General features: G+C 39.7%; 1 protein-coding gene across 1 annotated transcript in view; it reads right to left on the bottom strand.

The window, feature by feature from the left end:
• Positions 1 to 23,789, bottom strand: part of LYPLAL1 (lysophospholipase like 1) — a 29,431-nt gene extending 5,642 nt beyond the window's left edge. Inside the window, exons 1-3 of the mRNA XM_040612391.1 lie at positions 23,657 to 23,789; positions 18,904 to 19,003; positions 7,782 to 7,951 (exon numbers count right to left, since the gene is read on the bottom strand). Coding sequence (XP_040468325.1) covers positions 7,782 to 7,951; positions 18,904 to 19,003; positions 23,657 to 23,741 — 355 coding nt within the window. The 5' untranslated portion in view covers positions 23,742 to 23,789. The remainder of the gene's footprint in view (positions 1 to 7,781; positions 7,952 to 18,903; positions 19,004 to 23,656) is intronic.
• Between the last annotated feature and the right edge of the window lie 497 nt (positions 23,790 to 24,286).

Below are 24,286 nucleotides of genomic sequence, written 5' to 3'. Positions count from 1 at the left end.
CTTCCTTCATTACAGAAAAAACACCTCTCTAACACACACAGGTTTGACACTGCCAATTGTTTCCTGAGCCATATAGATCTGACTGTAAAGTGCCTTAGTCAATTTGTTATAGATAATTATTATGGACTTAGGAAACAACAAACCGGATCATTTTTTCCATCTTTTCAATATAATTTTAAGATGTGATCAAAGCTGTTTTCCATACTAGAAATCACAGCCATATGAAACAGGTTTTAGTTATTAATCACATTTAGTGCATGAATTCTGCCATCTGCACTGAGTAGAGATCTTCTGAACCTTGCAGAAACAGACCTTGAGGACTTCTCACATTAATATTAGTGGCAGAGGTAGAAACTGCTTTATTACAGCACAGAACCAAAAGAGGAAGAGAAGCTAAGCCCCTGACTTTGATGCGATAAGTATTCGGACTTGGGAGTACGGGTAGGTTTTGCTGTGTTTATTTTTAGCAGTTTCTCTCTTGTAGTTGTTCTTCATCTTCCCTGGATTTCTTCAGATTTGTCAGTGCAGCTTTAGTAACAAAGTGGCAAGAGATGAATGCTACAGCATAGAGTGCCTGTGCCAGCACAGTGCAAGGAGAGACAAATATTCCTCTGTTGTATAACGCTACCCCAGCACAGTTAGAATTTGTCTTTGCTCGTTCTGTTATCATCACAACAGATTACACACTCTTGCCTCATTTTCTTTCCATTCTCCCTGCAATTTTCATTCTCAATTTCTCCTTTCTTTAGATATTTCAGCTTAAATTTCTTTCTTGGTTTGGTATCAGGAATTTTTCCCTAAAGCTACATTTTAGTTTACTTTCCGCTTTCCCTTGGGATGTTCTGTGATTTACCTTCTATTAATGACAACAGCAAAACCTTGTTCTACACATCATCCACAAAGAAGCTGACTTTCTGGTTTGACCTTCCTTTTTCATCCATGAATGGAAGCATTATATACATTTAACAGTGTTCATATATGAATATCAGCAAAGAATACAAATACCAGTGGAACAGCAAATTTGTTCTCTGCAGAACTCCCTGAACACTGCTCCTGTGTAAGTGCCCAAACATGTACTTTGTCTCAAGTGGATTTCCTCACAGCAGCAAGTTTCTCCTTTTAATCTATTCATGAAACTTCACTAATGTTCCACACTAGCAGAAGTGCATGAATGGTTTCCACCTTTGGTAGACTTATGTTTGTTACTCAGTAACTAAGAGTCTTTACAAGAACAAAAGCAACTTCCCTTCACTGGCTCAGCCACATCCTCTTGTTAGGAACATGAATCAATTTGGTATCCAACTTTCTCGCCAGCCAAAACCCATTTTGAAAAGCATATTTAAGTGGTACAAGTTTTACCACTTTCTTGTAAAAACAAGTGTATAATAGTTTAATGTATCAACTTGTAGCAAAACCAGAACCAGGTATGGTTTTATTTTCAACTGATATGAGTAGCAGAGGGGAACGCAACATGTATACCTAAGGAATCATCTTTTTTAGCACTAGAAGGAAAGTAAAATCCCTGAGAAGTCTGAAATCAGTTTTTACTGAGATGTTACTCTACATCTATAGCTTGCTTTATTTACCTAGTGTGTTTTCTTGGTTGTTTCGGGGATGACAGCACAGCCCTGCTGCAATACTTACCTGTCATTTTTTACAGTCAGCATAACTGCACAACATGGAAGAAAAGAACGATCTACTCTTTATACTCATGGTATTCATGATTTTAAACTGCATCACAGAGAAGAAACTAGAAACTAGACTCTCTAAAGCAAAGAATAGTGAAGCACAGGAACAGGTTGCCTTGGAAAGTTGTGAACCTGCCATTAATAGAGGTCTTTTAGAAGTATTCAGAAAAGCAAAGGTAAGGGTTTGCCTAATTAGAGCTGAACCTGCACTGACACATAAAGATGGATTAGCAAATGTTGCTAATCCTCACTCGTCTATGAATCTGTAGGCACGACTGTGAAGAAAGAACACATTAACGTGCACTCTGTGGCATGTCTACACATGACTCTCAAGCATTTAAAAGCCTATTCATCCATTTACTTCTCCACTGAATTCAGGCATTTATTGAAGATGAGTAAGCATATGTTTTCAACAGAGTTTCTACTAAGGCTGAAGAGATCAGAATCCAATTCACTTTATAATTCTTTTTTTCCCAAAGCCATTATCTGATGATAATATGTGATGACAACAACATCATTAAATTACTTTTGGTTTTACTGCTGCATGCCTTCATTACTCCAAATCTTCACTATCATTTGCTAAGTCTGTCATTCACCATGCAGACTGAAACTGAGAACATGCCACCTTTGCAAGACTCTCATTTCTAGATACATTAGTACAGTCACCGTCAAGAGCTGGGAAACAAAGTGACAAGTGGTGGATCCTACTGATTAAAATTATTAGCATTTTTACCTCCTACTGAACAATTTATGAAGGAAACAAACATTCATTTGTCAGTGTTTATTGCCTGCATATCAGGAGGTAAAAGGAGTAGTAGCGAGACAAAAGAGATAAATGGCCAGTTCAGACGCAAACAAACAAGGGGAGCAAACATTTGCCCTGAAGTACAAATGCAATGCAAATTTACACTGATGCACTGGAATTTAATGAAATGTTTGCTGGTATTGTCGGGAAGATGGACTAACAGTACTGGTTTGAGCCCAGCATCTCATAAGCATAGTTTAGATAAACCACAAAGCCACGTAATGGGTGGTACAGAAAGAGAAATCTCATTTGAATTGCAGTGACAAATGGCAACATAAACCCATGATTTTACCCTGTGACAGCAAGGCAGCAAGTGCCTTTAAATGAAAGACATTTTCCTAATAAAGACAGAAGATACAAGATTAACAAGATAAGAGAATAAGAGTAACAGCAACAGGCTTCGAAGCCAAAGACATAAAATACCAAGATTGTAGGTGATGTAGTTTGCCCAACATTTTAACTATTTACTGTTGATTTATCTTCCCATATTTACAGAATCCTCTTTCTCTGCGATGTCAAAGCCAAGACAGTCTCTCCCCATCCCATTCTCACACACACTGAGAGAGATGGAAATGCTAATATTTACAAGAAGCACAGAACTTTCATGTTACTTCCACCACGGTTCAGTAGCAATGTAAGAAGTCTAGCAATAAACAAAAAGTGGTTGTGTGTCTTGTGTTATTGTTACAGTACAAGGGGTCAGGAATCATGCATGTGTTTTTTGGCATGTAGTCAAATCTACAAGACTGTTATGGAAAGTTTATTTTCACTGGCTGCCTACACAAGTGACTACAGGTGGCGAGGCCAACAGGCTTGGATCAGCATTTCTACACTACACAAAAAAGTGACCTGTAGAAGTAAGAAAGTAGCACTAAATTAAGAGCAAAAAAGAGAACAAAAAAAGATTGCCTTTCACCAAAGTGTAGTTAACTGAAGTGTTGTGGTTTAAACCCAGCTGATAACTAAGTACCTGCAGTCTCTCGCTCACTCCCACCTCACCCAGAGGATGGCGAGAAGAATCTGAGAGGAATGTAAAACTCAGGTGTTAACAACAATTTAATTACTGAAATAAAACAAAACCAACAATAATAATAACCTTAACAGTTACCATGAAAAGGAGGGAGAACGGGAGAGGAATGAAATCCAAAGGGAAGGGAAAAAAGAAAAACAAATGATGCACAATACAATTGCTCACACCTGCTGCCCGATGCCCAGCCAGTCCCTGAGCAAGGATCAGCAGGCCCTGGCCAATGCCCCCGGTGTCTATACCCAGCGTGATGTCCCATGGTACGGAACATCTCTTTGGGAAGTTCAGGTCAGCTGTCCTAGCTGCATCCCCTCCAACCTTTTTGCTGCCAAGGCCTGAGAAACTAAAAAGTCCTTGACTTAGAATAAACATTACCTGCCAACAACTAAAACCATCAGTGTGTTATCAATATTGTTGCCACATCAAATCCAAAACACAGCACTGCACCAGCTACTAAGAAGAAAATTAACTCTATCCCAGCCAAAACCAGGACATAAAGCAAGCACTATCAGAATGCTCCAAATGTGAGAGTGGCCATTTCTTTCAAGAGCTTCTAACATATTATTGAATAGGACTGTTGAAATCTTTGACATTTTCCACCGAAGGGAAGTTACTTTATAATGCACTATCACTATGGAAGCAGTTTAAAAAAAACAAACAAACCCAAACAAACCCGAGAAAACAAAACAAAGCAAAACCACCACCACCTGAAAAACCAACTCCAGCTTTAAATAGAAAAAGAACTGATTGTCCCACATTTCAAACTCTGGTTATTTGCTTGCTTAGCTAATTTAGCAATGAATTCAAGCATTTAAAAAGAAAGAATACATCTAGTTTTTAAGGAGGGATACTATCAAGGCTCCAAGTGTCAGAATGTGACTAATTTTATCATCCTCTTTTACCTCCAAAGTCAATATAAAGCTCTTTACAGGATTATTTGCAAGTGCTTTTGCCAGGAAGACCAGCAAGAGTAACTCAAAAAGAATGTTTGGCTAAAAAGTGACTTCCATTATCAAATTCTGGGGATGATATAATTATTTTTGAATAATTATATACTGCAGTCACTTTCCCTTCCTTCCTCTTCCAAGGTCAGGGGAAATAAACCTTAATGAACGAGAAGTTTACTTCTTTCAAACAACTTCTGTACTAATAGGAAAGCAACTCATGAAATTGTCAGGAAATAGGAATGGGTAGGTGAGCCATGTACTACTGTGTACTGCTTGTTACACTAAATTGATATGGAGGTTTTAATAATAAGACACTATTTACCTTGAGTAAATTAAGTAATTGAATTCTTTAGAAGTAGATACATTGAGCAGCTGTTAAAAACAAGTATTTTCCTTGATATGGAAAAAGAGAAGTGGCATTGCACAATGTGGACTCCGTCCTCAGCTTTAGAGTTCTGCCCTACAAGCAGCCACTTGTGGATTTCAGAGCAAACTGTGCTACCGAAACAAACAGCACAGGCTATAATTTATTTCAGAACAAATGATCTTACTGTACCCACAATCTTGAGCCTTGTGGAAATTTTGAATGGCTCCGGGAGAATCATCCCCCAGAACACCAGGTGCTGGCCTCATTTTCCACTGCTGAGAGCCTGCTTCTGCTTCCCCTCTCTTCCCACTCGCTCTCCTTTGCATAGTGCTCCCTCAGACCCTGCCTTCTTGCCCCACACCTCTGAGCTGTCAGCAGCTGCCCACCTTCCTGCTTGCCTAACACCTTGCTCACCCTCATCTAACAATATCTGACACTCATCCTCAGCCTGTAATTTCTAGTCCGCTCTTCCATAAAAAACCATAACCTTCAACCTTGTTACCCTCCTCATACTCATTTTGTTTTCTTTCCACTCATTAAAACTCCCACTCATTACAAAACAGACAGTCCCATAACCCAGTTCTCCTTAACCCTTTAACAACCGTTTCATTCCTTGTAACTACCTCTTCGTGCAACTGCTTTGCTCTCCTGGCTTCTGTGACATACTCGAAAAGGCCCCCACTGCTCTTCACAGAACCCCAAGCCCTCTAGTCTCTTCTCTCAACTATTTTGTCTCTGCTTTCCATAATAAGACACATACCAGCATTCCCATTCTGGATCTTCAATATGACTCAACATCACTGAATGCACTGACAAAATATCCATAGCAAAATTTCACCTTCATATCTTCTGCTATAACTGTCTTATTTTTCTCTTCACCTCAAGAAGGCTGCCGCCTCCACCTGTACGGTACCAGCAGCCACAAATCCACTGTCTGCTCCCCACCTGTTACCTCGAGCCTCCTCTTCTTGTACCCAATGGATATTCCTGACTTTTTCAAAGAGAAATCTAAAAAGATCTGACAGGACTTAGTTCTTTGGCATTCTAAGCAAGTGACCATATCTTCCATTATCTCCTGTACACCAATCTTGCCCAAACTCGGAAAATTTCAGGCCACCCGTTTCTCCTTTTCCACTTGACATTACAGTTTGGTGCAGACATACTGACTATACCTTCATAACCAAACCTTGGCCTCGTATTCTCTTTTGATCGAAAATGCTATAAAGCTGTCAGGTGCCTTTACAAAATGCCTAATTTCCTTAAGAATGCCAGAAGACAGGCAATTATTTGCACAAAGTCCCATCTAAAACAACTAAGAATGTCACACTGGGCTGACTCAGAATGATACTAAATCTCCCCTTTATGCACACAAACCTTACAGGATCTCTAAGCTTCATTCTCCACTGCATCAACACTGGTTAATCATAAAAACCACTGCAGAGAAGGTACAGAGTTCACATGGAAGAACACAATCTCGTGCAGCCATAAATGACACTATTCTTTTTCCACTAGTGAATTTCTTATGCATCCACATGGGTCCCCGTCTGAACTTTGGATGGAGCCAATTCAGGCCTGCTTTATTTTGATTGTTGCACCAATATCAGATTGAACTGTGAAGATGTATACATCGAGTCTCTGTCGCAGAGGCAAGGAAACAGTGCCTCACTCTAGAAGCCTGAAATCAAAGCTCCCAAGAGTGAGAAAATAAGTGCAATTATTTCTGATTTACAGATGAGGAATGCAAACACACAGATGGGGACTTCCAAAGAATCTACAGGCTGAAACAATCGGCGCATACCAACTTCCTTACTCTGCTTATGACTTGTAAAACAACTTTCATACTCTGCAGTCTCACTATTTTTAATTTTGAAGGCTCCAGAGAAAGGAAAAAAGCCTAGTAGTAAAGTGGATTTGTACACAGAACATCTCCCAGCTCGCTCTACAGAAAAGCACCTGCGCTTCTTCAGCTGTTCCAAGCCAGCAGGTATAACACAGGAAAGACAAATCAAAGAGACTATGCTGACAGCCATCCAAAACAATGCATTCTGCAGCCAGGGCAACGAGCCAAAAAGAGAAAGTAAACAGAGGCCTTCAAAGAGCAACATGGAGCTGGACCAAGAAAAAATGCGGGCTGAATGGTAGTGGCTCCACCATGCAGGATTTTGATGGCATGACTCAGTTGGCCATAAATTTGTAAGTTCCCACGTTAAAGAGTTTTTTCCCCCAACCTGAAACAGTTTGTGGTCTAGGGACGGGACACGGAGCCAAGAACTTGTAAATTCTCTGTAGCCTCTCCAGGCTACTCCATTGCCCTCGACTCCCGTGCCTCAATATCCCCACTATCTATTCCACAGTAGTACTGTGAAAATTACTGGAAATTTGTGGAAATTAAGAGGAACAGAAAGATGGACACATATGAACTATGATGGCTAATACTTCATTTGTTATCAGGTGTTAATCTGTAGTGATGTGCAACATGCAGATTGTTTCCCCACAAATTAACTTAATCCAAAATGACCAGAGCAGAAAGGAAAAGCTCATGATTGTTTAGATGCTCTACCTCCTCTCCAAAATACAAGTCATTTTGGGAAAGTATACGCTTCCATCCTTGGAGAGGGCTAAAAGTAAGAAGTACATATTTTTACCATTTCTAATAAATCACTGCCCACTCCGTATTTTAAATAACGGGTAAGGTACAAATGACTATTTACAATAAAACCAGTTTTAAGTTACATTTTTGAGGACACTGCTTACAGTTAGCCACATTCCCCACTTGTTACAGGTTTAAATAATGATTCAATATTCTTGAGGATTGGCTGCTGAAGAGGCTGTTCAGAAGTTGCAAGACATGCTCATGAGCTTTCAGGATGAAGTAAATTCAAAGTAGATGATCTCTTAACAATTAAAACCCATTAAAATAAACACATTAAAAATAAATCTCTCTTACCTATTAGTATCCTGTTCTTTGCAATACCATTTCTAATCTCATCGTTGATCAAGTCTGTAAGTCCCCGGCACATAGAATCAATACTTTCGATGTGCTCTGGACAGTCATTAGAGATCTTATATCTGTCAAACCACACAGTGGAAAAGGCTCCTTTCATAGGTGTATACGGCCTGGAATGGTGGAAGAAAAGAAAACAAATGATTAACCAAGCATAACATCACAAGCCTTCAATGTACGTGATACATAAAGACAATTCAGTCTCTCTCCAGCAATGCAGAGAAGGAACCTCCTTCAGATCTAACTCAATTTACATCCAGTCACATTGCACTTCCTTGCATTCAAAATGTGGTCCTTCAAGAACTAAGACAGCATTTTTAAGCTATGTAAAATGCAAGTTTCAGTCAGTGTCAAGGTTGGTCAGCTCAGCTAAACTTTTTTAATTCTTAACCCTGTGAAGAAGTTCCTAATCCCAAACAAAGGTAAAGTTGAAATCCACCTTGGAATAGGACAAACTGAGTAACTGCTAAACAAGACACCTTTGTAGGAGCTAGCTTTATGTGATTCAGTTGTCTTGTTGTCAAAATTGACAGGAGATAGGTATTATGAACCACTAGGTGTTTACAAAAACTTCTTCCTTCTGTTGATTTTTCTTTTTCTTAAATAAATACAGCCATCCTCACCTTAATAGGGCAGGTATCTTCATAAAAATAACATGAAGAAATGCCACGTGCTTATTGGATTGGTGCACAGATCAGAAACATGATACTCCACCGTAACACTGTGTTGTCAGATTAGTATTTTAAGGGCTTTAATAACATGTTGCCCAAACCTCAGATAATCAAGGAAGCTACAATTCAAAGGAGCCTTTTCTTTGTTTTTAAATAAATACGATGAACAGAGCCCTGAAATCCCAAGAAAGGTGATCTGATTGCCTTGCAATGGCTCTAAAATTTAATACCAAACATACTGCTATGAGATCAATGCTTCACCTCAGAACCAAGCCCCCTAAAATCCTTAATTGCAATGTTTAATCAGGGAGAAAATTTTTCATTTTTACTTAAACTCAGATGAGCTCAGATCAGATGACAATCACTGCCTACAGACAGCCCTTGATAAATTTGTCTGGATGGGAACCCACTGAAAACACTAACATTGACTTCTGTGCTCTCTCTGGGTTTTTTTCAGTACTAGGATTAAACAAAACCACAACTAGCCTAAAAAGAGAAAGCCACTATTTTAATTGTTCTTAATGAAGGAACAAATTCTGCCATTATTAATACCAGAGAGGCTTCACATATGTAAATGGCTATTTCTAAAGCAGAAATACTGCCACCACTACACACATACAAAAGGCAGTATACTATTTGCATTGCTCAGACACGAGTCACATACGAAAGAACACAGAATTTCTTCTGCCTGGTGCCATGAACATGAAATAAAGTCCATAACTGAAAAGCTGGCAAGCCAAATCTGAAGAACGAGGCAGCAAACAGCAACAGATGGTTACAGGCAGACTACACTGCTTCATCGTTTTGATGTAAGGAGCACATAAAATCTACTGTTACTCAAAATGACATACAAATATGTCAGTGTATACAGTGCGTGCCTTAAGTAGCCCCTGATTTGCTTAATTCCAAACAAATCATATACTTAAGCACCCGAATTAACAGGTTTCTTTCAAGTTAGCCCTTGTCTTTAAAACAGAAAAAGGTAACTCCTAAATTAAAGGAAATTCAGTAGAAATCTTTTGTACATGCAAGAAGCCAAATTTTAAAAGTGTCATTAAAATGCCTTCTTTTTTTTTAACTTCTCTTTAGTATTACCACTGTCTCCAGGATTCTTCCCAAGTGAATTGATCAATACCTAAGAAACAAAATTACAGATCTCTCATTCACAAAAGTAATTTTTTAAGAGGAGACGTTCCAGTCAAAAATATCAACAACAGCAGAATCAGTGGAGTTTTTGGAAGTCACTTGGACAACGTGATGTACAACAGACTAAGCGCTGGGGCAAACAGCATTTAATTCAGTTTTAGCTTCTCTCAAACACTTTCACATCAATCCTGGTTAAAATGCTTAGCAGCCAGAGTGCTTAATTTTCTAGTAAAACCAGAGTAACTTACATTTTTGTGAGAAAACATGCATAAGGTCTTAGTATTATTACAACAGGTTTACCCAGGATTTCCATGGAATGAAGATACATATTTGTATTACATCATAGAAATTTGCATTTACATTACAGAAATATAAAAACAGATTTTCCCACAACTGAAAGACAGAATCAAACAATTTATAAAAAGGAAGAAATCCATTATGAGATTGTAATACTTGATCAGATGATGAAAATCAGGACTTTTAACTTTTGTCTTTGCAAATTCTTCAATAAGACAGATGAAAGACTAATGTGTCGATAGCCCACAGGAAAAGATCCTCCATCAAATAGACAAGATGCTTTTAGCTGTCTCAAAAACATCTTTGCAACCACTCTTAATTTCTTAGAAATGCATTAAAAATAACCTTTACATAAAGCTGAGAAGTAAGATTCTTTTAATGGTTCACCCAACTGGCACATCTGTTTTAGTCATTCACCTTGTTCCTTAAATAAATCCCTTTATTAGCTGGCACACTACAACTCAGACATTACCATGGTAAACAAATATGTTTGGCATAGAACCATCTGTACAGATCCAAGAATACAGCACAAAATTTTTTCATACAATTAAACCACAAAAGAAAAAAATAATAGAAAAATCCCTATATTACAGTGACACGAGAGGCTGGACTGAAATACACAAAAGCAAGAAGTACAAAGTGGAGTGAAAACCCCATCCAGTAAGACCAGCACGGTCAGTTAAGGACAGCATCAGACCAAATGGTCAGCTTTAAATTTGGATTTTTTGCTTTCCCATGTTTAATCAAAATTTGTAACATTAGTCCTGATGTTTTCTTCCTCTGTATCTTGCTTTCTTTATATTCTTTTTTAAGTGATTAAAAAAAAATAAATAAAAAAATAAAGCTCTGTGTCTCTAAAACACGTGTGGTTGAAACTTGGAATGAAAATACATAGCCGCTCAAGTTGCGTGGGGTTTTTTGTTTATTTTTTGTTGTTGCTCGTTTAATGGTGGGAGTGTGTATGTTTTGCTTGCTTTGGAGCACACAAGATTCAAATCTATGTAAGAAAACAAGAACCCTCTCTTCTGGGTACACCTGACTTTCAAACTTGAACACATTTTTAATAGACATTTGAAACACTATTTCCTAAAAATTCAACTAAATCTTAACATACGAAAATAGAGAGAAAAGATGACATAATGGAGGCATGGCTAAAATCACAGAGCGTTTAAGAAACTGCAAGCACCCTGAGGAAAAGAATCTTTAAAATGCTTCCCAACATCCTCAAATCACTCTAGATCATGTTTTCTGATTATAGGTTTTACTTTTTAAGGGTGTGCATTGAACTACAATTGTTTTCTCACACATAAACTTCTTGCATGAGACAGCAGTTTCAAGAAGATCCTACACACTTAATATTTGAATGTCTTAAAAGGAAAATACATCCTGTAATATCTCTTGTCAGTTTTTATCAATCTTTCAGTCTTTTAAACATGTTCAAGTAGAAATAATTTTCACTCTTGATTTCACTGCAAAGTCTCAAAGTAATATGGATCACACAAGTTTTCACAAACTCAAGATAGGGTAGCTTCTGCCAATGTGAGTTATGTACTAATGATGAAAATATCATGAAAGCAGGAAGCAACAACACTATCTTCTTCCACTTTCTGTGAGCACATATTAAATACTCTAGACCTTGATCACATTTAGAATTGTGCTAAATAGTTTGACATTCTCGTAACAGAAGTGGAGAGCAAACAAATGATGCTACACAAGATTCAAATTCAGATCTAAAGCCGCGCCAAATTCTGCCTCCAGAATGATGCTATTAGCATAGCAATTCACATAAAACTACAGGTGTTTTTGTTCATTATCCAATAAATCACTGTCCTTGTGCAACGTTTTAAGTTAAAAGACAAGTAAGCATTGCTAGCTGCTTTAAATAAGAAACATAAGAGTAGCAGACAGCACATTGATAAATAGTAAATATTCTTCCCTCAGCAATTTCTCCTGATGCACAATGGTATCACTGCCTTCACATTCAGCACTGTGATCACCCTGCTAACGCAGTCGCATAAACCCCAGACCACTGGAGCTGGCTTACAGCTTTCTTTAAGTTCCAGACAGAACTTCCTGAGATGTCAGACAGAACTCAGAATTTATAGTGAAGTTAGGCTTCAAAATTCAAAGAAAGATAGATCACATTTTTTTAAATTCTCACTTTTGCTTCCTTCCCAAACCCATCTCCTCTCAGGAGGCACAAAGTCACATGAGACAGTCTAACATCATCTTTTGGAAGACTACGTATCCCTTTGAGGAAATCTACAGAGCACGCTGCTGGACTGCTTAAGCTCTGCTTTACTCCACTCTGGTCAGACCCCACCTGGAGTACTGCGTTCAGCTCTGGAACCCTCAGCGCTGGAAGGACATGGACCTGTTCAAGCAGGTCCAGAGGAGGGCCACGAAAACGATCAGAGGGATGGAACACCTCTCCTATGAAGACAGGCTGAGAGAGTTGGGCTTGTTCACACTGGAGGAGAAAAGACTCTGCGGAGACGTTATCACAGCCTTTCACTATTTACAGGGGGACTATAACATGGGGACAAACTTTTTATCATGCCCTGTTGCAATAGGACAAGAGGCAACGATTTTGAACTAAAAGAGGGTAGACTTAGACTAGGTATAAGGCAGACATTTTTTCCAATGAGGGTAGTGAAACATTGGAACAGTTGGAAGGTTGCCCAGAGAAGTAGTAGATGCCCCATTCCTGGGAACATTCAAGGTCACATTGGATGGAGGCTCTAAGCAACCTGACCTAGCTGAAGACGTCCCTGCTTACTGCAGGGGCGGTGGACTAGATGGCCTTTAAGGGTCCCTTCCAACCCAAACCGTTCTATGATTCTAGAAGCAAAGCTTGACTCCCTTACAGCTGATGGGAGGTTTTTCCAATGAAAGCAAAGTTACTCCCCTGTGACAAATTCTCTCCTAGCATATTCTCACTGCTGATACTAGTACACTGCAACAGAAGATCTAGTTCATAATTCTGCTTTTTAATTCTCACTGTCTGCTTGAACCAGAAAATGTTAAAAGAAAAATGAGGGAAGGCAGAGAATCCAGCTATTCAAATCAGAAGTGTAATTCAAAGCTCTAGTGCAAGTTATATCTCATGTTAAAACTGATGTTCAACATACCTTAACAATGAAGTTTTGCAATACGGTAACAGAACATAAGATGCAAATTCAAACAGCTTAAAATTGGAAGTACACTTAAAATTAAAAAAATGAAGGCAAGAGTCATTTCCATGAGGAGCAATTTTGGCTGTTCCGGAGAAAAGGCTGTGCCTGTTCACACAACCACATACAAATGCTTTTGATAGTTGTTCTGGATGTATATTGTGTGAAATGACAGCTAACTGAGCTGGTGCAGAATGGTTACCTGAAGAAATACTACGTTGATAGTTTCTGTTACTTGGGACAAGGAAGCGCAATAGAAGCCAAAACAAGACTCAGCAGGACAAATTCTGCATTTGCTCCAGTTTCTTTGTTGGGTTGGTATTGGGGTTTTTTTTGGGGTGTGCGTGAATGTAAATTGTGGGGATTTGTACTAATCATAGAAATAGCACTATTGTTATGGTTGAGAAGACCATAAATGACCTTTTCTGCACACTTCCAGTTCCTCAGCAACCAGCTAATAGTGGCTGCTTTATGAATTCACTGAAGGTAAGTGGCAAGAGGCAAACCAGGGTCCAATCTGAATCAGTTCTCCATTATGGGGTTTGTAAGACACTCTGGGATTCAAAGTGGTATCTTTCACACAGTGATGGCAAACAACACTGAGGATGGATGAATGACAGTAGGTAAACACCCCACACCCCCCCCCCAAAAAAAAAAAAAAGACAGCAAAGCGAGAGCACAGAATGACACAACTCAGAACGCCCAACTGCTTGCTGGAATAGCCATACAAAACCCACTGTCTCCAATCCTGTCCTGGAAAACAGTTGAGAGAAGTAAAACAAGAGGAAAGATGTCTAAGAGCATGATGTAGTTAACGGGATCAGAAATCCAAGATTATTGCCATTATGTTCTACTTTGTTTTCCCCAAGCACGACTGAAGTATCTCTGACAACTGTTTATTGCATTCCACATGTTATTTAGAATATGATGTAACCCTTACATGTATGCATATTCATGTTTTCCTCACCTAATGCAAGAGGAAAAGTAAAAGGAAAATATGAAGTTCATTCAAGCATGCTTCCATCATTATTATGCAAATATGTTAAATTTCTCCTTACAAAAGGAGATGAAAGAACCACCCCATGACACCAACCAAAACCCTTTCGATTTGTCCTTCAAACGTCCACCTCTAAAAAGACTTCTTTGTGTGAAATTTATGAATGAGGTTAGGGCTTACAAATGTGAAGGATTAATAACATTCGCTTGAGCCAAAAATAGTATGATAGGCACCATGCACGCTCCCCTACACAGCTCCACCAATCCATCTCCAGTCTGACCTGCAGTACCCCTGCTGCTTTTCCCGTCCTGGGCCTCTCACAAGTAGAGACTGCCAATGTAGCTGCATGGTGCCAAACTGTCTGGTGGTTTTGCAATATAGCCAAATGGGGACTACGATGAGATGAAACTCATTTCCACCCATATGCTGAGCAAAGATGTGAACTTAGGTGAAAGGATGGAGTACCAGGCCATATAATGCTGAGCAGTCCTTACCAGCCACTTACTTAGAGACAAGCGAAATTAGAGTAAATTGGGAAAAAAACCCAACTAGACAACAAACTCTGCATAGAGACTTATTGGCCACAGAAAGATGTGTTGAGTGAATGCCAAAAAGATCCACAAAATAGCCCAAGAAGTATTTATAGTTTACTTTCTGACTTGCAGAAGAGGAAGACTGTCAGAATGGAATGCTAGACAACGCAAAGAATCTTTGACCTAGATTTTTTAAGGGAATTATAGAAGGTAAGGTATACTTATTAAAATAAGTGGAGCCTAAATGGTTTTAACTTTACCACGTTAGCTCCTGCAATGCCAATTTAAACTATCGCTTTCTATTAAAAAAAAAAAAAAAAAAAAAAGGAGGTTAAATTGGGTGGTATTCAGTTCTGATTTAGACACTCAATAGAAACCTAATGTTTAAGTCACAGTTGTAGCAGCTGAAACAGTATTTAAAGCTGCAGCCATCCTGACCCAAATAAAAAAGGAAAAAGGAAACACTTTCCTTTAAAACTATTACTGTAGACGTGGCTTTAGGGATTGCATCAGCTGCTAGGGCTACAATTTGAGCTTCTTATTTTTAATTAAAGATATACATCAGCATTAAAAGGGAGAGGAAATAGAATTCTGCTGTGTTTAACAAGTTTAATCGATGTACAGAAGCACCGATCTTAAAGGTGAAGTTAAAAGAACAACCTATTAAAACGAGTTCTCTACTCATTTTTTAGTATTCCAGTTGCCTACATTACAGAAAAAAAACAAAACCTCTCTAAGAAATGTCAAAAAGTTTTACTTGTAAAAAAATGTGCATGCCCCAGCTACATGAACTTCCAAACATATTCCAAATTCAGCGTTCACTACTCTCACTACATCACGCTGAGACTTCAAATCCACATATTTTTTCCTTTTTCATCTAAGCATGCTTTTTACCATAAGCATTTTAATGAGAAAGTTTGCAAGTTTCTCTTTTTTTTTTTTTAATAGTAAATCGTACTATCTACATTCTGTTATTGTTGCTCAGGAAAACCAAACATGAGACTCACAGGACCATCCAAAGTGATGGGGGCAAGTGTGAGAAAGTGTTGCAAATATTTTACCTGTCCAGGGGACATCTGGTGATCATTCTCTACACAGACCCTGCACATTACAAAAATGATTAAAGAAAATAAGTCTTTTTAAAAAAAAAAAAGTGTAACTTTTTACAGAAACCTAGAGAACAGTAAAAAATAGTTTTATAAAAGTAGCCCAGTAGTGTTCTAATGCTTTTACCTTTAAAATGGAAGTATCCTCTCAAGTGTTTGCCAAAATCAATGCTAACGAAGTCAGTGAATATGTTTGAACATTCTTCTAGGTTATATGCTGGGCTGCTTTTCCAAAATAATTTTCAAACATATTGACTCTTCAGTCAAAACACGTCTGAACCCCTGATGTTGTAGTAAACGAAAAATATGTATGCTTCAGTGCCTGGGATAAAATCTAAACAAAACATAAAGAGAAACCCCAAGCATCCTCCACAAAAAAAAAAAAAAAAAAAAGTTTAATTTGTTGAAAAATGTGAATCCCACTGCTTTACAGAACTCCAAGACAGGTGAAGAATGTACAAGACCAAATCTATAGATCTATCTATCAGCAGAATTATATCCATCAAAAAAGTGAAGAGGTATTCCTGACCTGCAGTTTATCCTGCCAAAGCCTCTAGTGTTGCAGTTATATCATCAAACCTGCTTTTACTGGCATAACTACTTTGACAGAAAGCATTCAATGTGTATGTGGTAAGTTATGCTGGAAAAGACAGGAGTTTATAAAGTATGAACTACATCCACATGAACAGTATTATGCCAGAAGAGAACATTAGCCAAGCAATCGTAGTATGGTCTTGCCTAACTTCAGGCTTTTCTTTGATTTCATCATCAGTGTAAAAACCTGCTGGCAAGCTTTTGCACTCTGCTCCTATAATTGACAATGCAGTGGCAGGTTGTGCCACCCACAGAGTCTCTCACTCACATCAGTGTAGCTTTCCACCAGCATATCGCTCTGTCTCTGCGCAATTAAAGACTGGATCAGAAACTTCTTCATCATATCTGCACACTCATAACTGTATATCTATAGGTCTCATTATCAAGGACGCTGAATTTCCCTGCTGGTGCCAGAAGCATTTGGAATTCTTATCAAAACATACACACACACAAAATCAGACCATATATTCAAGTTCCTAATGCAGATACAGCTATTTTAATGTCTGCCATTCAAGCCTGGATGTTCTAGGCCCCGTTTTTCCTTTCTGTGGAAGAAAGGAGAGCAACCATTACAAATGTGTCAAAAAGCATAGCGTGTTTTGGACTTGAATACCAAAACAACATGAAATGGATCTGTAAAGGCTTGTTATTTCTGTTTCAATCAATAACACATATCTTCACAAACTTCACTCCAACATTGCTGCAAACAGTGGCAAACATTATTGTAGTTAAGGGCATCTGTTTTATTTCACTATGTCAGCTAATGGTGCTTATCAGCAGAGGGCTGTACACTAATACTCCCAACGTACTTCATATTGCCAGTCAAAGACAAACAGTGTGGGTATTTTTTGTTACTCGAATATACAGCTTTTCACAGTTTTGCTAAAAATCACTTCAGAATCACCTCATACATGACCTCTATCTGCTCTAGTGAAGAACAAGAGCAACCCCAACTTAAAGAAAGAGTATGGAACTGTTTATTCACATCTTTTAAGTACAACACTACCTTTCTTCCCATTTGTTTACCAAAGTATTTAAATCCAAAGTCTTAAGATATAAACAAATTACCCACAAAAGCCACTCACTTGAGTCAGGAGATCTTCCTGGTTAATCATTTATACATAGTTTACATCTGTAGTTATCCAAAGAAACCAAAATAAATAAGAGAAGGACTGGACCCCAGAAATGCAGTGAGATGGAAAAGCAAAGCACTGGCCTAACAGATGTGGTCTGAGGTGTTCTGGTAACATGAAGAAAAATCATTTCATAGGGAAACAAAACTTCCTGCATTTCTCCAGTACCTGCTGTATTGACAGGAAAGAAATGGGGCCCATCACTATATGTCATGTGCCACTGATAACTCTAGCATTACTTTAGCCTGTCATCAATAAAGTAACGATCACGTTATTTACAGAAAATCACATTCCCTACCTAACACAAACCACACTTCTTCAAAGACTTCCACTCACAGGCTTGATTTTTCTGGAACACAGTGACTACATTCACACTGCAATCTCTCAATTGCTTTTCCTGCCTAAGTAGATCATAAAAATACATGGTCAAGGAAAGTGTAGTAAGTGCCAGACAAAATCTGCTATTATACTCGTTTATACCCTCCAAGAAATTTCTTCTGACTTTCAAACCTCTGTACCTCGAAAGTCTGTGTAGAATGTCACAATTTCCTTCTCCTTTCAGCATGCATCCACACTTACGCACAAATTCAGAGAGAAACTTAAGCCCCATTACCTTTCAAGGAAACATTTTCTAACATAGAGCCACAGACACCTTAAAAATGAATTTATAGTAAGAAAAATCAAACATCTCTGAAATATAAGGCCATGTCTTTAAACTGCTAATATGGAGGTAGGTGTCCAATTTTTAGCCTTTACTTTTGACCTCATTAACTTTCCAATTCCCAGGGGTAAGCATTTTTATCTGTATTTCCAGTCTACCACTGGACATACAAGTGCCACTTAATAAGAACTGTTCCTACAGCAAAAGTTGAACTAAATTCTCTTTGAAACAGTTGGGTCAGGATTAAAAGTAGAAGAAATGTGTAATTTTAAACTCCCGGTCCTTTCTCCAGCAGCTGAAGATCTTTCACATCCCACTTGCCCAAAAGACCTACCACCTTCAGAACTGAAACCTGGCATTAAATACAAAAGAATAGTTTAGTGGTTAATAATTTATGGATGTTAATGTAAGTCAGACTGTGATCCAGAACATGGCTCTGTAATGCCATTACAACACACATTGGAGTATCTTCTTCTATTTATATCAAGGAGATGGAAAGACACTATGAGGACAATACCTGAAATTGAGTTAGAGACTGTGACTTCTACAAAATCTTAACCATTTAGAATCTTAACGGCCTAAAATCATAGCACCTGGGCAGCAATGCACTGCTGAGCTTCAGTTTTGCCAAAAAGCACATACATGAAAAAGAAGGAGGAAGTGTTACAACAGTCTGTACCAATACTCACAAGCATATTTTACAGTACTGGAATAGAGAAATTTAATCCTATAGTTAAAATATATTAAACAATACCTGGCAGGAGCTGTTGGGTAAATTACTTTTATATGTTGGAAAGCCATGTCTTGATTCAAAATTTGTTTTATCCATGCTCTTGCTCCTTGGCCAGTATCACCTGTATCACAGAAAAGAGTACAACAAGAATTATTCTGTGCATTTAGCAAGAAAACTAGACAATGTCAAATATATTTACATGAGACTGACCCGATTTCCAAATCACAGTGTTAATCCTCCAAAATACTAAAGAGAACTTTCTAGAAAACCTTAACACCCTTCCCAATGAAGATGGACTCAAAACTTCCTAGAAACAGACTACTTTAAAGGTCCCACAGCATTAAGTTTAATAAATGCTTTACTACATCCAATGGCTTAAGCACATCCTAATCAGGCACAAGGCCTTACCTCTTACTTGTAACTCACCTTATTTGCTGGTAACAGTAATATAAAATACTGATGAACATCTTAAGAAGGAAGATAAAACCTGCTGCTCCCATTAGAAAAGATAAGTTACTTTTAACACAGAATTTTATTTTAACCCACTTCAAAACCTAGTCAAGAGCAATAAAAAGGATCTTCACATTATTGTAATTATGCTGACATTACACACAGGCTTAAGAGAAGCATCAAACACTCCCAATGTTTTGTGAAAGTGATCAAGAGATGAGTTTGGGTTAAAGTATCTGGCAGGCTCCTCCAAAACCTTAGTCCCATAGTTCTGTTTGAAAGCTTGTTGAGATCTGACTGTGCATTTTTTCCTAGTCTTACCAAGTCAGATTATAGCCAAATCCCTGCAGCCTGAAGTGCTATGCGTGGATATACAGGATGAATTCTTATGCAGACACTACATGTTCCTTTCAAACACACGCACACATATGTACACCAGAACTCACCTCTGCATCACTGTATCCTCAACCATAACTTGCCACCCCTCTTGAACGGCATGCACACACAAGTCTCCAGTAAGAGTTAAACAATGCTTTAAGCTTGAAGAAACTGGACCATCAAGGAACATGGTTTATAGTTGGCAGTAATACAACATGTAGTAATGTTCAACCTAAACATTTGGTAGGGATTCAGTAAACAGGAGCTTCACTCCTGCAACTCTTACCATAGGGCTTTAGTCCTGTTTGAAGTTGGGGCTCCCACATATTATCAACTCGTGCTAATCCGAGTTAAAAGTATTCTCTGTTACTTGTTCTCAAGTTGATCAGTTTGACTTTAGAACTCACCCTATTTTTTTCAACAAAATCACTGAACCACAAGAATTAAATGTCACTGCCCTACACCAGGCTTACTGCCACATCACATGGGTTCATCTGAACAATATCACATAAACATGATTTATTGTTATGATTGTAATTCCCCAACAGAGAAGATGAGTCTTTGCTTTAGCACTCAAACAAAATTCAGCTATCTTTATTTAAACATACATTTAATGACTCTTCAGAATTAAAATAGAAGGCAACAAATGCAGCATTTTTTTCCTTTTGAGCCCAAATGGCATAACAATTAAGTTCTGCTTGACAAATACTCCGTGACAAATAAGCAACAGGGTTGCAAAACTGACACAAATCTTATTCTGTGCTACGTTAAGCAGTAAAACCAAAGTTACATCTGTAACTGGATGCTTCAGAACACATTCCCATAACCACTTTGTTTATGTGAGTAGTATGGTCTGAAGTCCAAATAAACTTCTGATTCCTAGTAGGCACTTTTCATCTGGAAGGGTTTCTTCATGGTTCCTATCACCAAATTTACGAATGATGCATCTTAAGGAGACTTGAATAAACATTTTTTTTCGTATACACACCTCTTTTTACAGTTAGAATACAGAAGTCTAGGCTTTGCAAATACTTGCACAGGACCAACCCTCAGGTAGGTCAACCTAAGCAACTATCTGAATGCTGGGACTTTGGTCTTTACAAACTCCTTAATGGTGCAGGATACATCTGTTATCCCAAATCTAGGTTTTTCACCCAGTATGCAAGAGGCGATCCACACACAGAGAAGAGATATTTGTTTGTTGCATGTTTGCGCAGAGATGGGTTATAGGTGGTAATCCACAAAGTTAACACACCTCTTAACACACAGCATAACTTTTCATATACTTCAAAAAATTGTTTACAATCATGTTTAGACACACTTAATTCTCAATGATTCTCCTAAGTCTCATCTCCATTAAAAGCACAGTGTTGTTTTTTTTTTTAACCCTGCATCTTCTGTAATGAGGGGGCTTTGTTAGTAGTGGGCTCTCAAGGGTGGATCTTTAGTATGCCAATTAGAACAGCTTACACATAGTTCCAGTAATTTTCTGTTTAGTCTCATTAACCATTTGGTTGTCCTTGAGCTTTTCTTGTTGTGCCCCAGCTTGACATATTTATGGTGTCTGTTCCTTCTCCCAAGGCCATGTTTTGTTAACTGATTGTAAGGATTTAAATATTATCCTCTTTTTTTTCAAATTCTTTCTTGTTTTTCATTATAGATGTTTACTTTTTTGTTTTTCCTTCTTTCTTTTTAAATTAATTAATTCTGATATCACATCTTTTATTACTCACAATTCCTAAGCCTTGCCAGTATCAGCAGAAACATTTACAGTTAAGGAAGCTACTTAGTCCATGAAAAATTCATAGAAAACTCATTAAGAAAGAAAATTTAACTATGACCTTCTGTGTGTCAAGAAGGTCCCATGGTCCAAATGTTCTGCAGCCGCTGCGAGCACTTGCATACAGAGGTAATGCATTTTGATTTGGTAAGAATAGAATTTGGAGGCGAGGAAGAAATGAGAGGCAACTTTGACACCAAAGAAGACCAAACAACTTTCTGAAAGGTTTGTCTTTCAGTTTGTTCTTAAGATTCTGGCATCATATGCTTTCCTGGACTCTACTAAAGAATGTCAAACAATGCACAGACAGTTCTGCTTAGTCTGCTTACAAACCTGAAACAGACTGATGACAGAATTATCTTTTCCCCTTCCTCAAGTAAAATATGAATTATTTTCCTTTCAAATATAGCTTGAATTTATTTCTATACAAAATTTAAACTTAACATGTAACACGTTGATTGGATATTAGGAAAAGTTTCTTCAACAAAAGGTGAAAGAGGCTGTCAAGCACTGGAACAGGCTGCCCAGGGAAGTGCTTGAGTCACCATCCCTCGAGGTATTTAACAGACATGTAGATGTGGTGCTTCAGGACATGGTTTAGTGGTAGACTTGGCAGTGCTAGGGTAATGGTTGGACTTGATGATCTTAGAAGGTATTTTCCAACCTAAACACTTCTATGCAACATGAAAACTTGTAAACTTAAGTCTAAAAAATTATTATACATTTGTTATGTCCATCTGCCTTCCCTGCTGAGCTACCAAGTGGATCCTCTACCTAAATTTGATGTACAGTACCAGAAATCTTCTAATATTTTTCTATACCGTTTTGCATTCACATTCTCCACTTGTTATAATTTGTCTGGAGCAAGCATTATGAACAAAATGGATCCATGCCATTTGACTGCCACTTTCCATCATAAGCGCTCTACAGAAGGTTTACAATTCAGGTTTACAGGCCAGCCCACAGCAACAGCACTGTGGCTATTTCTGTTTTAAATTTTGTTCTGCGGAACTGCTAAACAAAACCAAATAAAAGCATCCTTGTACTTCCCCACTGCAAACATTATGAATGAAATTGTATCAAAAACGAAAAATTGTAGAGTACTTTAACCACATGTGGAATCAACCTCTAACCATAATCTTCCCTTACTCCTCCAACATGAGAGAAAATCATTTCCTCAAGCATTAAAGCATTAGTATTAACAAGAAGGCTGAACACATCTTAGGAACTCTTTCACTTTCATTCTTTAAGTCACAGAATTTGAGAAAAGCAAATTATAAAAATGAAACTAATAAACATATCCATCTTTGTTAAACTAAACAGAAGCATCAGCTTAGGAGAAATGCACTGGAAGAGCTGAGCATTTGCCACACACACGTGAACAGCTCAACAAAACTGATTCCCAAGGCCTTGATCTGATAAAGAACAACAGTAATACTTGGTCTTTAAGTCGTGCGGGCTTTGTTGTTGTTATGTAGCAAGTTAGAAATAACCTTTTAAGAAAAACAAACAAACACAGCACACAGGCCCCTCCTGCCCTCAGACCAGTCCCCTTCTGCAGGTGGTGGCCGCTCCTGAGAGCAGCCAGCCTGCTAACACCGGCTCTCAAAAGGTGACCACAGTGCTCTCAGTCTGACCCTAAACACGGCAGGAGCCATTTTAATCGTGAAAATCACTCTTCGCTTGTGGCCGCCCTCAGAGGGGAGGAATTAAAAGGGGTCTTCTGTAACTGGGCTGTGCTCCCGGCAGAGCAAGCCTGGCCGGTCTCTAACGGCACCGCCCTCAAACACGCCCCACAGACCCTCCCGGGGCCCAGGGCCGCACTCCCCCCTGCCCAAGGAGGGCTCCTCCCCACGGCCAGCGCCGCGCCGTCCCCCGGGGCGGCTGCAGCCGCAGGGACAGGGACCCCTCACGTCCCTTCCCCTCGCCTCGCAGCCGCGCCGAGCCCGACAGCCGCTGTGGCGGCCGGCCCGTCCCGCTGACCGCCTCACGCAGCGCCGCGCACCGAGGGGTCGCCCCGGCCTCCCCTCTGCGCACCGGCGGGGGCGGCGGCAGCGGCAGGCACCCCGGCCCCGCCGGCCTGCCCCGGGCGGCGCCCTGCGCCCTTCCCCGGCGCCAAGCCCCGAGCCCCGGCCCCGCCGCGGGGTAGGAGGGGAGAGAAGCCACCTGAGCCGTGCAGGAAGATGAGGGAGGCGGTGTGCCTGCCCGCGGGGGACACCACGCTCCTCTGCAGCGCGCCCGGCGCCGCCATACCCAGCGCTCTCCTCCTCCTCCGGGCCCGGCCCTGCCGGTAGCGCGGCCCGCCGCGCCGGCGCAGAGCGGCCCTACGCCCGCAGCGCCCCGCCGCCGGGCCGGGAGGGACCCCGGGGCCGCCTCCCGCGCCTCGCCCCGCGGCCCGGTCCCCTGGGCCCGCTCTCCTCAGGCGCCGCTGCCCTCAGGAGCGCTCCCAGCCCCAACCCAGCAAGCTGCTCACGCTCAGTGCCGTGCCCTGTCTCCAAAGCCTATTTATAGAAAACACTGTGTCTCTATAGACCCCATATGTAGAAATGCCGTATGGTGGGCAAACCGCGGATCAAACCGTGAAAGGGGGGGGTCGACCCTCTCATCTTCTCATAGGTGCTTGGAAAGGATGAGGCTGCAGCCTCGCCAGGTGCAGGCCTTGGAGAATAAAGGCCTGGCTGGTGAGAGAACTGAGGGGAGGCAGGTGGTGGGAGCTCGGATGGCTCCTTCAAGGCTCTTAGGAAAGTGCAGGGCCTGTAAGGGTGGATATTTAAAAAGTCCAACACAAAAAAGGTC

The sequence above is a fragment of the Falco naumanni genome, chromosome 12, assembly GCF_017639655.2.
Source record: "Falco naumanni isolate bFalNau1 chromosome 12, bFalNau1.pat, whole genome shotgun sequence".
Taxonomy (NCBI): domain Eukaryota; kingdom Metazoa; phylum Chordata; class Aves; order Falconiformes; family Falconidae; genus Falco; species Falco naumanni.
This window is presented reverse-complemented; position numbering and strand designations above follow the sequence as displayed.